The sequence below is a fragment of the Thalia democratica genome, chromosome 4 (assembly GCF_965202585.1).
Source record: "Thalia democratica chromosome 4, ktThaDemo2.hap1.1, whole genome shotgun sequence".
Lineage (NCBI taxonomy): Eukaryota > Metazoa > Chordata > Thaliacea > Salpida > Salpidae > Thalia > Thalia democratica.
Window position 1 is genome coordinate 40,526,485 of NC_139168.1, and position 17,391 is coordinate 40,543,875.

The window sequence follows — 17,391 nt, forward strand, 5'->3', positions numbered from 1 at the left end:
TATAGTCCCAATTTCTAAAATCTTAAAGCAATCAAAATAATAAAGTATCAGAAGAAATAATGAAGTATTCTTAATTCATTAAATAACCTTAAAATTGATGTCTCAGTCATCTATGATAAAAATAAATTTTAGAAAAAGTAGAAATATTCAGTCATTTTTTATAAATGAAAAAACCCAATACTTACAGTCAATTTTTTATTTACTTAAGTCTTATGTTTTTTTACCATTAAAAAAAAAAACTTCATGAACTTAATTTAAAAAAATATATAAACAGTTAGAAACAAAACAGTCTTTCAAAAGTTATAATATTGTTTAATCATTGTTTTTTAAATAAATGGGAAATAAAATTATTTTGAAATTTAGTTAAGTTTTTTTACAGACATTAAGTTATGATATTTCTTAAAAAACCAAAAGTGATTTTAAATTTTCAAAAAGTTTTGTGTAGATCTTGCTCTAACAAAGTAGTCTATTCAGGAATTCAACCAACTGGAATTCCTCACATTGGCAATTATCTTGGAGCAATTAAAAAATGGGTTAATTTGCAAAAAGAACCAGAAACTACAAATATTTACAGTGTAGTAGATCTGCATTCAATTACAATTCCTAAACAAAAAGATTTACTTCAAAAGCACACGTGTGAAATGATAGCATGTCTTCTAGCTTGTGGTATTGATCCAAAAAAAGCTATTTTGTACAGACAGTCAGATGTACCAGAGCATACTTTGCTATCATGGGTTTTGAGTAGTTTTGTCCCCATTTCTAGACTTAAAAGATTTCCACAGTGGAAAGAAAAATCAAAGCAGTTTAGTGATAGTTTATCATTGTTTTCATATCCTGTACTACAGTCTGCTGATATTTTATTATATGGTACTACTCATGTACCAGTAGGAGATGATCAAGCTGTACACATTCATTTGACAAATGAAATTGTAGACAAATTTAACAGCTTTCATGGTGATTTGTTTAAAAAGGTCAAAATTATCTCTGCTGATTCTGATTGCACAAGAGTTTTTAACTTGAAAGATGCTAAATCAAAAATGAGCAAATCTTCATTTAGTGATATGCATCGTATTAACATTACAGATTCTGATGATGTAATAAGGAAAAAAATAAAAAAAAGTGTTACTGACTGTGTCTCAGAAGTTACTTATAACCCAAAAGAAAGACCAGGTGTTTCAAATTTGATTAGAATTCATAGTGGTTTTTCTGGACTTTCGTTTGAAGAAATTGTTAAAAATGTTTCTAAGCAAGACACAGGACAATATAAAGAAGTAGTAGCTAGTTGTGTGGTTGAACATATTAGACCAATTAAAGATGAATACAACTATTTAATAAATGACCAAAACTATTTAAATGAAATACTTAAACTAGGTGCTGAAAAAGCACAAGTTATTGCTGATAAGACATGGCAGCAAGTATGTTCAAAAGTAGGCTTAAAACTATAGCAGTTATTACATTTAAAAAAAAGTTAGACAATATGTGTCTTTATATAGATGAAATTAAGAGCTCCAAATTAAGTGTGAAAACTATAAAATTTCTGATTCATATTTAAATAAAATGTAGCCTTAACATAAATTTTGTATGTGAAGTATTAGCATGTTAGCATGATTTAACTTTAGAGTGGTTATTAGTTGAAAAATAAACAGAACATGCATTTGTTTAAAAATTTGCATAAATAAATATTAATTCTATCTAACATTTTAATTCTTACAGTAATGTGTATATATTTTTTTATCTACATAAACTATTAGTAAAAAAATAGGCAAGAATCAGTGAGCAAAATTTTTAATTTAACTTATTAAATTTCTAACGTGTAATATTTGTTTGTGAATTTATCACTTTTACATAAATAAAGAATATATTTATTTTTCTATCTAATAATGATAAAAAATTGAGCTATTACACTTCTTAATAATGGTTATGTAATTTAAGGTTTTGTTCATTAATAAAAATATTGTAGTTCAATTTCCTACAATATTTTCATTATTTGTTTTACACCATCACTTTCTTAACAAGTTTAATAAATAATTTTTACTAGTGAATTTTATCAATAATATAGAAAAGTTATGTAAATCACTTGCTAAAATTTATATACTAGGTAATTTCATTCTAAAATAATTCTTTAAGGCATAATAATATAAAATAATCTAGTTGTTTTGATCTAAAACATCAATTCTTAACCATTTTTCCGTTTCCAAATTACCCAATTAACATAAGAAAAAGTTTTGAGAAAAAAAAAACTAGCTTTAGTAAATCTTAAGCTCATTAGTTATAAAAAATTACAGAGTTTATTAACTAAAAAAATTATGGTCAAATACTAACTTATAAATAAAAAAGACAATTAATTTACATAACTTGTAATTAAGAAAATTTACCCTCTAAAACAACTTAATCATAAATGTTTTTAATTTTGGTAAAAGCTTCTTAAATTTTACACAAACTAAAACATTGAATTATAACATAATAAAACTTGTATACTAATTATTAGACTTTTTAGGTTATAGGAAATTCGTTTTATTTTTAAATCTATCTTTTGTTTTTTGCTGAACTTCAAAAGTATGGCTTCTAAACTTTTTAATTTCTAAATTGACTTTTTAAAAATTATAAGTTCTGCTACATAGAAATATATATCTCTGATAACAAAAATAAATTCAAAGAGGTTGTAAAAATAGTATAATGAAAAGAGTTGGAAACACGCAGTTGACCAAGCGAAAAACAGAAGCCACTCAAGCAGCTGCTGCTCTGAAAGCTGCTCAAAATGGTAATTCTTCTAGTGATGAAGAAATGTTAGCTGTTTATTTGTTTTTTAGAAGGGCTGCCACACACTCGGGATGACTTAAGATATAATAACTTATTTTATGATTCAGGCTGACTTAAAGTAATTTTGTTTAATATAAAACTCCGGGTAATTTTTAAAATTTCTTGGCCAGATTTTTTCTAGATCTTGATTGAGGTATAATTGATCCAGTTTTATATTTTGTTCTATATAATTATATTTATTAAAAGCATCAAACTTAGAAGCATCTGCATGTGATTTTCTTTTTATTATTTAGAATAAAAATGAACATAAGATATAAGTTGTTTGTGCCAGAGACAAAAACATTTTTTAAGATTTTATAAAACTCAGGATAGCTTAAGGTCATTCAGGACAGTTTTTGGTCAATCAGGATAGTTTTTTGACTCAAAAAGTGGCAACCCTGAAAATAAAATAAACCCATAAAATGAAGATTTACTTGAATTTTAATAAGTATTCAATTTTGAAATTCTAGTTGTTATATATTTTAATAATAGCAGGGTCGCCACTTTACCTGGAAACCTTGAAAAACCTGGAATTAGACAATTCAGACAAAAATAACCTAGAAAAAACTGGTATTTTTAATAATTTTAACATTCTATCGTATAATTAAGATTTTTTGTCATTTTCAAAAAAAAATTATTAAAAAACACATTTAAAATAACTTCACAGTATCTTTTCAATGTTTTTATACTATTTAAGATTCTTATCAAGTTTCTTATAAAGAAATTTACTTTAAACTAAAAATAGACCCAAAAATTTTAACTTTTAAAAACCTGGAAGAAATTTGGAAAACCTGGAAAAAAAATTGAAAAAAGGAGTGGCAACCCTGTATTAGAAAAATTATATTCTAAAATATCATATAACAATTTTTTAAATACATCTTTATGATCAAATTAACAATTTTTTCAAATTATTTAAAGTTTTAATAGGTTTAAAACAAAAAAAGAAACCAAACGTTCTTTTTCGATTTTGCAAGAAGTATTTTATTTTAATAATCAAACTCATTAAACAAAGTTTCAAGAACAAACTATGAAACCGAAAAAAAAAAATATTTTTGTATTTTGAAGACATCCAGTTTTGATTTATTCAAAACCTTTTTAAATTGTCTGTGCCAACGACCATAGCTTTGGTTATACAAGTAATTTTTTTATTAGTTTTAAAGCTCTAAATGCACTAGGACCTTGGCTCTCTCGCAACATAATTCCAGAATTTTTTTGTTATGGCCAACTGTGGAATGTAAACACTTACTGTGAATATTGTTTATAGAGACAATAAAAAAAAGTTCATAATTTCAAACATACTGAAATATAAATAAGTATGTATTATTATGAAGTGAATCAAATTGAATTAGTTCTAAAACAATCTTTCTACTTTTTTTATTTGTTAAAATACGGTATTCATTTATTTACACAACGTTTTCTAGTTATATTGCATTAAGTTTTTCAAAATCTTATTTTGTAATTACCAAATGTAACTTAGTTTAAAGGCATAATTTTGAAAACTGTTTTGTATTTCAAACTTTATAGTCAAAATTAAAATCAAAATCATAGTATTAAAAACTATGTAAGCACTATAAATTTATACAGTTTCATTATTAAAAAACTTTTGAAATTGGAAAAGCTAATACTTGTTCTACTATAAGTTTTACTACAACATCTAAATCAGCACGACTCTGTTTGGGCAATAAATAGAGTAATAGGCTGAAGGAGTCAGATAATGTTGAATTTCTGGGCAATAGGGGGTGATAATTAGTAAGATTGCTAACTTACACTAGATATTCTGGGATTTGTATTGAAGAGCTAAAAAACATCTTAGGTGCATTTTAAGGAAGATTAAAAACTTGAACTAGATATTCTGGGATTTGTAATGAGTGGGGGTGATCACTTTTAAGTTTCTTAAAAAAGGCAGTTGTAAAAGTTAATGAAACCCTGATCAACATCAACAACTAGGATGAATCCATCTTTTGAACAATATTGAGTTGTGGTTTTAGTACATAATATATTCATGTTATTTACTTAAAGCATGTTGTTTACTTATTGTATATATTATAATATATTTTTATACATTTTATATTAATAATGTATAAAATAGCTTCAAGTTTTTTGAAATCAATATTAAAGGTTTTTTTTTGTCTTTTATGTTTTGTAAACTTCTTTATAAGTACCTAGTCTTATTTTATTTATTGTATCACTAAAATAAAATAATATACTTGATTATACTTTATGAATAGGTATTAGGGTGCTTATAAATACGACAACATTTGATTTTTCAGCTGATTTTTTTTTACACTTAGAAAATACAATAAAAATACCTCGTACAAAATTTTAGATGATTTGAAGAAACTTTTGTGTTAGCCAAATTCTATTTTCTTTAAACCACCTTAATGCAAACTGTATAGGACCCAAAAAATGTGACCTTAGTATTTTTAGCAGGATTTTTTTAATACATGTGGCAATTATTACGTAAGCATATTGTGCACAGTTTAAGAGTGTTTAAAGAAGGCTTATGGAGGCACTTTTTGATTTTATGACTTTTTGTAAGTTTTTTTGAGTTTCAAGTTTTTTTTTTAAATTCAGCTGCCACCTTTTTTTTTAAGTTGTCTTAATGTCATAATGTGTTTTTGTAACAATTTCAACATGTAGAAAAAAACTCCAGCTTAAAACTCGGTTGAGGTATTTATAAACACCCTACTAGGTATATATATATATATATTTGAAAAAAAGTTCTATTAAATTAAATATTAATACTTATATTATTATATTATATTATTATTATTGTATATTATTATTATATTATTATATATTAATACTTATATTCAGAAAATTTAAAGCAATTTTCACAACTATTTCAGTGAACATTCAGACAAAGAAGTACGATTAACATTGACTGAAGAAGTTTTTTTACTTGCACTTAAAGATAAGGAAGGCTACACTTCATTCTGGAATGATTGCTTGTCTTCAGGTTTGTTTAATGTTTTTTTTTTATCTGCCTAGATGTACTAATTAAATATTTTTTTTTGAAAAAGTGTGCAACAAATCATTTAAATTTTAATGCTGAACTAGTGTTTTTGTTCTCAATTTTTCAAATTATTAGATTGCTAATATGTTTGTTGAAAACAATCAGAATGAAAAAAAATATGTTATATTTATACTTTAAACTACGAAAAACATTGTTATTAGTTTGCTTGAAATGTTATAATTCAATTATACTTATTTTATTTATATCATGTTAGGATTAATAATCAATTTTTATCTAATTGGAAAGTTAATTATTAAAGATTAATTATCTCACTACTTAATTATTTAAAACAGGATTGTTTTGTAATTAAATGAATACTTATTTATGACTTTTTTTTCTTTTAGTTTTACTTTGCTTTTATGTTGGGGAATAAAAATTCATGATAAAAAATACTAAAATGTTTACTTATATAATTTTTCAGTAACTCATAGCTTTTCCATTCCAGCAATTTTCGGACTAGAGCTCTTACTATGCTGTTTTGAAAATTAACAATAACTAAGATATAAAAATTAACTGAAGTATAGAGCATTTAATTTGATTGAGTATTAGTTACCATGTTTTATAATTTTTTGGGCTTATTTTTAGAATGTGTTTTCATAAAATATTTGTTGTTATAAAAAAAAAAATTATAAGCTATAACAGAAAAAAGAATATTGTATATTATACTTTTTAATAAAGAATAGAACAATATAAAAAGCAAAATAAGAATATTTGTAAGGTTTATTTTTGAAAGCTAGAAGTTCCTAAAAATAACTTTTGTTTAAATTTTATTGTAAAATTTTTGCAATGCAGTTATTTCAATTTTTTATTCAAGTACTCTTAGAGTATATGTTGCTTTATGTATTTTTTACTTAATTTTTACAGTCTAATCTTACTTATACACTATTTCACAAAAATAAGCTAATCTGCATATAAAGTGAAAATAAAAAAAAGGTAGCAACTTCATCAAACAGTATTAGTATATTTATAAGTATTTTTTATTGTAGTGTTTTTTTTCCAATCTTTGTTGTTTTCTTTAGCAGTAAAATAATAATAATTGAATAACCTTATTAATTTTTTTATGCTTTTTTATTTACATAAAAACTTCAAGTTTTTTATAAAAGTGTATTTTTCGTACCTACACAATTTTTATTTTAAAAGATTTCTCACAGTTTTTGTTAACTATCAAATATACCTAGATTTTATTACCAACCTTACTAAACCTTTTTTTGATATCAGCAATTAAGGCCATAGGGGGGTCCAACATTTTTTTTTTTTTACAAAAATTAACTTTGGCTTTTATATGAAAGCTTTAAGTACAAACTACAAGCCTGTTTTTATAGAATTCAAAAATATTATTTAACTTTTGAGATATTGTAACTTTAATACAAAGTTTCCGATACAAACGTATGGACCGCAAACTTTTCGGGGTCAATTTTCTCGGAAATTTAAAAATTCACTAAAAATCTATCTCCTCCTTCATTTTTCAAGCAATCTTCTTTAAATTTTCAGGAAATGTTACTTATAATAAAAGAAAAAAACGTTACTTGAGAATTTTAGTAATTTAAAAAAATAAAAATTTTATCACAAAAATAAAAAAATAAAAAGTTTTACAAAACTTTTTTTTAATTCCAAAGTAACGTTTTTTTGTTATTGTATAAAGATTAGACTGAAATTTTGAAGAAGATTGCTTGAAAAATGTAGGAGGAGATAGATAGATAGATTTTAAATGAAATAGTCTTTTTTCGCTGTTTTAGTTTTCCCTTCCCATAGGGAACCTATTATGCGGCCCGACTTTGACTGGTCATATCTCAAAAAATAATTCGAATTTTTTAAAACGATAAAAAGCATCTTGAAGCTTGGAAAAAACTCTATAAAATCAGATCAACTTGTAAAAAACATGGTTTACCCCCTATGGCCTTAATTGGTTTTTTGATTTTTTGTTTTTAGATAATTGAGTTTTTTCATAAAAAGGTAATATTTTAAAACTTTATGTCTATGAATAATTAACTGTACAACATAAAAATTTGAAAAAATACTTGGTAAAGCATTGAATTAAGTTAAAATTGTTATTAAATGAAACTTCTAAGTCAAAATGTTTCTATATAATTGTTATTATGGTTCTTTAACCATTTGGTAATGTTTGAACGGTATTTGTTTATATTCAGGATTTTTTTTTTGAAATACGTAATAAAACAAAATTTACTTGTACTTAAAGCCTATAATAAATTAAAGGTTTTTTATGTAAAAAAAATTTAATTTTACGCATAAATCGTACATTTGATACATTTTTTAAATGCAAATTTTTAGCAGAAAGTTATCTTTGTTAAGCTTTTTTACATAGAAAGTAGTCTTTTTATATTGTCTGAGCTATTTATTTAATGTACTTCAGTTTACTGTCTTTACTTTTTAAAGAAATATGGTTAACACTTATCCATATATGAATACTATATATAGTTTTGTACTAGATTGATTGCATTTAATGTATAAAAGGTTTACATAAATTATTATGCATCATAAGAAAGGTCACTAAAATACAGTTGTTTGGCTGTGGTTCAGATTACTATTTTTTGTTTATTTTCAAACCATTAAACACTTTCGTAGGATTACGTGGTTGCATTCTTGTTGAGTTAGCCTTGCGAGGTAGAATAACTCTGGAAAAGCAAGCTGCAAGAAGAAGAACTCTGCTTGTTCGCAAGGTGAATAAGTTGTTTTATAAAAAACGTGCATGTAGAGCTAATCTCAAACATTAATAACATAAATTCGAATTACTTAAAACTTTTATTTTTATCTAAGATAAAACTTAGTCAATGTATGTTAAATACTATAGATAAGTAGTATTAATGCTGTGAATAAAAAACATTAAACTTGAATATAGTATTCTAAGGTTAATACTTGTTAGTTAAGAGTTTTGTATTAACATTATATGATATGTTTTTAACAAGTATATTTAAAAGGTTTTGTTATAGGTATAAATACTTTTCTTAAAATTTTACTAACGTAGTAAATCTTAGTTTTATTTACTTTTTGATTACAAGTACAAAAACAAACTATTTTTTGTAGTTTCTATCAAGTTTATATGTTTGTTACTTAACACACATACAACGTTTAAAGCATTTTTTGTTTCTTATACAAATATCAGTATCTTAACTTGAGTTTATCTTTGAAGTAAATATTTAAAGATACTTATATACTACGGCCACTTTAATAAGTAAACTTTTTGATAAGCTTAAAGTAGTTGTTGCTTTTATCCTCAGGCTAAAATTTTTGCAAAAGTTGTTTTACTAGCTAAATACTTTTACAACCTTGATTTTCATCTTTTCCTTCTATACAGTTTTTATGAATCGCGTCTAAATTCAAAACAATGTTTATGAAATTATTTTATATATTACTTTATTATTACGTGTTAAACGTTAATATTAATTCAAATGATTTGTAAATTGCTGTTTTATTTTACATTTACTCAAAGTATTTGTAAAAAGTGTAGATGAAAATTATATTACTTGAATATTTTAAGTATTTTTTGTCCAATTTTGTTTACATTTAAAAAAAATTATTTAAGAAAACCCATGTTTTATTTTGATTACGAAAATTAGAGTTTTTGATATTTAGTAAAAATAATTTATATTGTAAATTATTCTTTATGTGTAATCAAAATAGTTTTAGTTTTTGTTAAATATGTTAAATGATTGATGAACTATTTAAACAGACTCTTTTTGTTTGCATACGATTGTGAATAAAAAATATGAAACAATAAAATTTGAAATTAGTTTTACATTGTTATGTAAACCAAATTTTAAAAATCAGTTAAAAGAATAATAATTTCCTAAAAAGTTTTTAAGCTAGCTATCTGTGACCATCATAATTAAAAAAGTATATGGACTTGATTAAAAAATTTTTTCTACTGAATCAGCTAAATAAAAAAGTCAAATGATTGTTTAGAACAATCTAGAAATTTTTATTGCACATATAAGTTTGAAACACTTTCAGGTTCATAACCCTTCTTCAATATACTAGTTTTTTTTACCAATTTATAAACTTTTCTCAACAATCGCCAATTTATATGTATATATATATATATATATATATATATATATTGGTTAAAGAACACCTTATAACTAAAAAACCTACTAGATAATTTTTTTAAACCTACTATTAATTTCTAAATTTTATTTTTTGTGTTTACTTGGTTGCCACACACTCAGGTAGTTTAAAACCTACGTAAAATTCAAGATTCAGGCTACTTTCGATACTTTTCTATATTTTTTTTTTATAACTTTATTTTTTCTTGAAAATTTAGCTTTTTATTCTGAATTTTATTTGTTTTGATATTATTATGACTTTCTTTAATTTCGAACCTAAATTAACTTCAGTTTTAAAATTAACTGCAAGTTATTCACAAACTCCAGACCAGTTTTTGGTCACTCAGGCTGTTTTTTTTTTTTTGCTTCAAAGATAAGCAACTGTGTGGTTGCTTGAAAATGAAGTATAACATTTTTACAAAGTGCATTTGTTTGTAGGTGATTTGCAAGAACGAGGCACCAACCGGTGATGTATTGTTAGACGAAGCACTGACGCATATAAAACAGTGCAGAGTGGAAGAAGGTGTTCAGGTAATAGTTTTTTACTAATATTGAAGTTTTTGCGGTCTGTCTTAGCTTTCGTTGAAAAACTGAAATATTTTGTTACAAAAATTTTCAAATAACACACATTGTGTTAGCCGTCTATAAAATATATTTTCGTGGAAGTTTTATACAGGGTTCATGCGCGTCAGGCTAAATCATTTTTTTTGAAAAAAGTTGAAAAACGTCAGGCTAAATCAGTTTTTTTAATTAAAAATTTGAGAATCTCAGTTCAAATGCTTGAAAATTGTTAGTTAAAATGAATTGAGAAATTTTTTTAAGATCAAATTGAAATGAGAATTCATTTCTAAATAAAGATTTAGTTATAAAAGACAAAATCAGTCAGTATTTGTAAAAATAAATGCTTAAGACCTTTTGTTGAATCTCTAAAAAAATTTAAGAATCTTCATTATTTTGTTTTGACTAGATTATATACGTCATAATTATGAAAATTCACCTTTTTCACAATTTAGTCTTGTATTGAGTTGTAACTAAGCTATGTGTTGCTTTTTGCAGATTTTTAAAACTCAAAATATTTTTGAGATAAAGCTGGTTGAAGTCGGAGACTACAATAGTATTAATCAACACCCCCCAATACCTAAAATGACTTCTAAGAGGATTTTCTTTACATTAAAAAAATGTCAGGCTAAATTGTTCTCAGTCAGGCTAAATGAAAAAAAATTCGCGTACGAGCCCTGTTTATAGAATTTCGTTCTCTATTTTAAAAGGAAAATCTTATTAATTAAAAAAAGTATTATACTTAATAAAATTAACTAAATGAAGCTTATATAAACTCATTAAATTTTATTTTGGGTATTTAGTTTTTATTTGTTATAGTTTACTTAAAATATTCGAAGATTTTTGTTTATAAAAAGTTACTATTCACTCCAGCCACTAAAGCTAGTTTGAAGTTTTATAAAAATCAGACTAATTTAATATTATGAGGACTTTTAAAAATTTAAGACAGTTAAAGAAAAATTTGTAAATCTGACACTTTATTCAATGGCTTTGAGTCATCATTTTTTGCTATTTTCTGACTAATACTTTTTCTATCATTTGTTTTGTCTTATACATTATTCAAACTTGACTAAAATAAATATTATTTTTAAGTTTTTGCTACTGCTGCTTTGAAAAACTTTTATTTTCTTAACTTTTAAACTTGTTTAGTCTTTTTGACTCGAACTTGTATATTTTAGCTCAAAAAGTGAACTGTTTTTTGTAAAAAGTTGATTTTTTTTCTCACAAAATAACTTGCAAGTTGTTTAGAAAATTACATAGGTAGTATAAAAATTTGTTTACTTATTATACTACATTTTAGATATAAAAGTAATATTACAGATACTAAAGGTTTGTGTAGGTTGCTGAATTTCGTCAAAGTTGTAAAATTTATTTCTATGTTTTTATTATTTTATTAAAAACAGATTTTTTTTACACAAAAACATATTAAACTTTTTAAATGACTAATGTCGCTAAACATTTTTTAATCAAAGATTTATTAATCAGAGAAATGTAAAAACTTTCCATACTATCAAAATTTTCTCAATCAATAGTAGGTTTTTTGTAAGTTCATGGCTAGTTAAAGCTGGCTTTTAATAAAAATAATATTTACTAGGTCTTTACTACGAAAACAATAAATATTTTTGAAATTTTTAGCTGCAAAACAGTTTTAAAAATAGTTATACGAATTTTAATGAAACATACTAAATAAGTTAAACATTAAAACTATTATTATTATTAACAAAGATGCACTAAAAAGTAAACAGCTTTAATTATATTTATTGTTAATTGACTAAGTTTCAAGATTTGCATATTTTTTATAAAATTCAAGTTAAGTATTAAAAATATAAACAGGGTTGCCACTTTACCTGGAAAAACCTGGAATTTGACTATTTAGGCAAAAAAACTAGAAAAACCTGGAATTTATGAAAATTTGAAAAAAAACCTGGAGTTTTAAAGAATTTTAACATGTTCAGTAGTAAAATTTCGGTTTGACTCAAAAAATTTATCATATATAATAAATATTCTGTGTTTTTTTTATTAAATAATACATTTTAAGTAGCTTTACAGTATCTTTTCAATATTTTTATACTATTGGACACAGTTTCTTACCTTAAATTTAACTTTACACTAAAAATAGACCCAAAAATGTGTACTTTTAAAAACCTGGAAAAAGTTTGAAAAATCTGGAAACAATTTTGAAAAAACGAGTGGCAACCCTGTATAAATGACGAAAAATGAAAATGCCTAGAACATTAATACGTAAAATGACCATAGTTTATCGAATTCAATTTTAATAATATTTTATAAACCATGTATTTCAAAGTTTTCCGTTGACTTTAACAAAAAAACTGTGTTTTCTGCATATATTATACGTGTATTTAAATTTTAATAATTTAAGAAAAAAGTTATAGCTTACAAGATTAAACCATATAAGGCAACATTGTAATGTAAGGTAAATATTTATTACTAAATTCAGTTGTTGGTGACCTGAATGCCAGGATAGTTTTGTAAAAGTTTCTCCCGTTTTCTGTTTTTATTTTTTATTTCTGTATAAACTTAAACATTTTAATGAGATTTGATTTCAAAGAGTTGACTACCATTAAATTATTTCTTAATATACTAGCTCTCTTTTTTTACGTGCAAGTTTGACAAAATTTAATATAGTCAAGAAATGTTAACCTAACCTATATACATATTGTATATATTATACTTAAGTGTATACAATTTATTGAGTGTATTTTTTGGTATTTGGTATTATTATTTCTTTATTGATTTTACATTTTTTATTAGCTTCTGATATAGTTTTTTTTTTTACAAATTAGTAAATTTTATAGTTAAATGTTTCACACTAATACCAGTTAAGATCTTTGATATAACTTTAAAACAAAAACAGAGCTGGGTCGACTTGCTATCAGGAGAGACTTGGAATCCGCTGAAACTTCACTATCAACTGAGAAATGTCAGGCAGCGAGTTGCAAAAAATCTTGTGGAGAAATCTGTGCTTACCACTGGTATTTCCCTCTTGATTATAATTTGTTATTAGTTTTTTGTATCATTTGTTAAATTATTATGAACCTAAATAAATGCTTTTCAAACTTTTTTATTTATCTAAAAGTAGTTAAATTAGCAGTAAATTTGTTTATTAGAAAACAATCTATAATATAAAAATCTGATAATTTCTTAGGTACCCAAAACTTTGTTTTATTCGATATGAAAACCCATCCTATACAAGATGAAGTATTCAAGTCAAAACTTGTTAAGAAAGTTCAAGAAGCAGTACTAAGCAAATGGCCAAACGATGTTACTAAAATGGATAAGTCTGTTTCTTTTTATTAACTTTATGCTTATTTATAAACTCTTTATATATAATATTCGGCGCATATCTTGTAATGGACTTTTATCTCCAATCAGCAATAATTTTGTAGTCGCGGAACAAGTATCGCCGCGGGTCGCAGTTGTAGTTTTAGTTTATCTACAAACATCAACATTTTTAAAGTCTCCCTTCAGTTATACATTTGACTTTTTTTTAATTTCCAATTCAAACCCAAGAATATTTTTAATATTTTAAAAATCCTAGACAAGTACTAATAAAAATGTCTAATTTAAGTTTCAAATCTCTCTAAATTGTACTTGAGATCTTTTTTTACTCTTCATTTCATATCGGAGAATATTTAGTATAAGCTTAAAAAGTTTATAAATTCGCGGGCTGGACTTTATTTTTGCAGACCTCAGTTATACCCTACATGTAGCCACATTTCCGCAGTTTGCCGATCCCTGATCTAGATCATTAATTTTCAAAATAAGAGGTCGATATCGCCTCCATTGGGAAATTGTTCATTTTGATTAAGAATTGATTCTGCATCATTGATTATTGTCCAAAAACTTAAGAAATCTTGATTTAAATACTTACTTTAAGACTTTAGAGTTTTTTTAATACAGTTGACAGTGAATTTATTAAGGTTACCACAAAACCTGGAATTTGACAAATTTTGAAAAGAAAAAACCTGGAATTTTGAACAAAAATCACTGGAAAACCTAAAATTTCTAATAATTTTTACATGCTAAGTAGTTAAATTTAGATTTGACTCGAAAAATCTGTTATATAGATAAAAATTTTGTCTTCATCAAATTTTTTTTATTAAAAAATAGATTTAAAGTAACTTTACAGTGTTTTTTATAATGTTGTTATACGGTTTAACACAGTTTTTTTACTTTAAACTTAATTTAAATCAAAAATAGACTTAGAAACGTCTACTTTTTAAAACCTGGAGAAAATTAGCCAAAAATCAGTGGCAACCCTGACTTATTATATAATCTTCATAGCTAATTGCTTTTGAAAATACTTTATCTTATTAATTAACCTTTTTTATCCTGCTTATTCTACTTTTTCTTTTAAAATTCTATTTTAGCACTTAGTTTGTTTTAGTTCATTAATTATATTTTTTCAAGTAATGATACGAAAATGACCATCAGAGGATCATAAATTTTTAAGATAAATGTAATAATCTAATGAACAATTTATAATAGGTTAAATAAATATATGATAATATATCTTAATAAAAATACTTCACAATACAAGAACTCCAAAATATAACTTAGTCATTATTATTTTCTTACTAAAAATAATTGGAAAGTATAAACTTTTAATTGGAATACTTGCAAAAGACTACTAAGGTAAATAAAATATAATGTTTGTGGAGTCCATTGATAATAGTCAACTAAAAGACTTAAGAATTATTAATATATTCAATCGAAAGTTATTATAACTTTACAACTGTATAATTTACGAGATTTATTACATGGATAGTAATTTTAATAATTACTTTTTTGTGATTAATAAAATGTACCATTTTCAAAGGAAATGTTACTTCCTGTTTTGTTTTAATTTTAAAGTAAAGATGATAGATAAGATTTTGTATTATAGTATTAAGACTTTAACTTTGTTAAAATTGCTATTACAGTTTAATGAAAACTTTTTTATCTTTAAGTATAAACTACAGTATCATTAAAAGATAGTAACAAACAATTATTAACTAAAATTAAGTAGTATCTTACATGATGTATCAGTGAATTAATAAACACACAGGCGTATGCTAGCACTCATTTATCTTGCCCATGCGTCAGACGTGCTAGAAAACGCGTTCCAACCTCTCAGTGACGAAGACTACGATGTTGCTATGAGACGGGTGAAGCAACTTCTCGAACTCGATCTCGAAGAGCAAGCTAACAATGGACATTTTAACGATTTATTCTGGGCAGTCGTGTCTGCCTTCTTGAAATAAGCATCCTGATTAGATATAATACAAATGCGTTTTTAAAGCAACGGAATATATATGTGCTAAAAAAAAGTTGACTAATGTAATAAGTTAGTCAAAAAATTTCTTATTAATACTTTCAAATGATAACTTAAGGCACCTATTTTGCTACACTATTTATCTCTTATAAAAATGCACTCAAGTATAATATTATTTTAAATCTTAAAACTTAACAAAAAAAGTATATAATTTTTATGCATATAGGTTTTTGACAGTTAGCAATTCCATATATTAATATTTGCTTGAGTTTAAGAAAAATTGTAATATGAAACTCTTTTTTTCGTTTATATGAAAGTTAAGTATGAAATAATTTTTCTAAACAAATTTGAATAAAGAAATTATTTGGATGCATTTGTTTCATGCACAAACTAATTTATTTTTCAGTATAAAGCGCTTCTGTTTTACTAATTAGCAAGTATTTTTTTATTCTTTCATAAGTATTTTTCTTGTAATAATTGTATGTTTTTCAATGTGTAGTAAGTACAAATAAAGATTTTTCGGATATTTTTTTTATTTTGAGTACCTTTAAACTTTTTTTTTGTAATTATCTTAAACTTGATTAAATATTGGCTAAATTTCAATCGTTCTTTTTTTTTCTTAATTTCATAACTAATAATTATTTTAAGTCTTTTTGTCTTTCATATATTCCATAACGTTTTAACGTGTATATGTCACAATGTTTCGGTTTGTATCATATTAAAACAAACCTTTCGGTTTATATTTCACTTAAAAAAAATTCACAGATTGCAGACCACTTGATAATCTATAAATTGATTACTTTTTTGAGACGTGTTACAGTTAACCTGGAATTATTTTAAGCTCATTGCCCGTTAACTATATCTTTAATGTTTCAAAATAGTCACTTTAAAAGAAAGTATAGCCACCTTATTTTACTTTGCTTACATAAAGTGTAATATACCGTACAAAAGTTTATAGGCATTCTCTACTTACTCTAAAGTGTAACCAACTTTTCTAATACGCAATTTTGTTTACATTGCTTGAAGCTTTTATTACATTTTTTTTTATATACAATTTGTTTTTATGACTTTTTATGTTAAACCGTACAATTTCTATTATACAAAAATATAACACTTAAAGTATAGGTTTTATTCAGCTTATTTATGATTATTATAAGTTTTGCCTTTTTCATAACAAATTGCACATAAAACTCTGATATTATTTCAAAAAAAAGTTCATAGTAAGTTAAACAGAGCTTTAAATAAAAGTTGTGCTTTTTTAAACATATTACTAAGATATTATGTTAAGTTAATAACAGTTTATGTGTTAATGTTCATTTTATATCACTTGAAATAAAAAAAATCTAATAAAACATAGTTGTTTTTATTTACTTCTGTAGTTTTATTATTTAAATTAACGCATTACAAATTATTATATTCTTAATAATTGATAAATGTTCACGTTTAAAGATTGTCTTTAAATTTATCTTCTTAGAAAGTTATTAGGTGTATTTACGTTTGTTTGTTAAATCTTACAAAAGAGTCTTTTTATTATTATAGTTTTTGGTATAAAGAAGTCACACAGTAATATATTTAATGCTAAAAATACGTTACGATTTTAAATCTCCTTCATAACTTTATGTACATAGTGATAGCATTTATAATTGTTTTAAGCATTTATTTTTTTAATACAGCTTTTCATA

General features: G+C 24.3%; 2 protein-coding genes across 2 annotated transcripts; both read left to right on the top strand.

The window, feature by feature from the left end:
* Positions 1–382: 382 nt before the first annotated feature.
* LOC145834162 (tryptophan--tRNA ligase, mitochondrial-like) lies at positions 383–1,890 on the top strand. The gene has a single exon (XM_082941526.1). It carries the CDS (start codon positions 390–392, stop codon positions 1,443–1,445), a length of 1,056 nt encoding a protein of 351 aa, XP_082797652.1. The 5' UTR covers positions 383–389; the 3' UTR covers positions 1,446–1,890.
* Positions 1,891–2,660: 770 nt separating this feature from the next.
* Positions 2,661–16,955, top strand: LOC145833767 (Golgi phosphoprotein 3-like). The gene is made up of 7 exons (XM_082940942.1): positions 2,661–2,786; positions 5,649–5,758; positions 8,399–8,493; positions 10,315–10,407; positions 13,310–13,427; positions 13,601–13,733; positions 15,503–16,955. Exons 1-7 carry the CDS (start codon positions 2,677–2,679, stop codon positions 15,696–15,698), a joined length of 855 nt encoding a protein of 284 aa, XP_082797068.1. The 5' UTR covers positions 2,661–2,676; the 3' UTR covers positions 15,699–16,955.
* Positions 16,956–17,391: the final 436 nt, after the last annotated feature.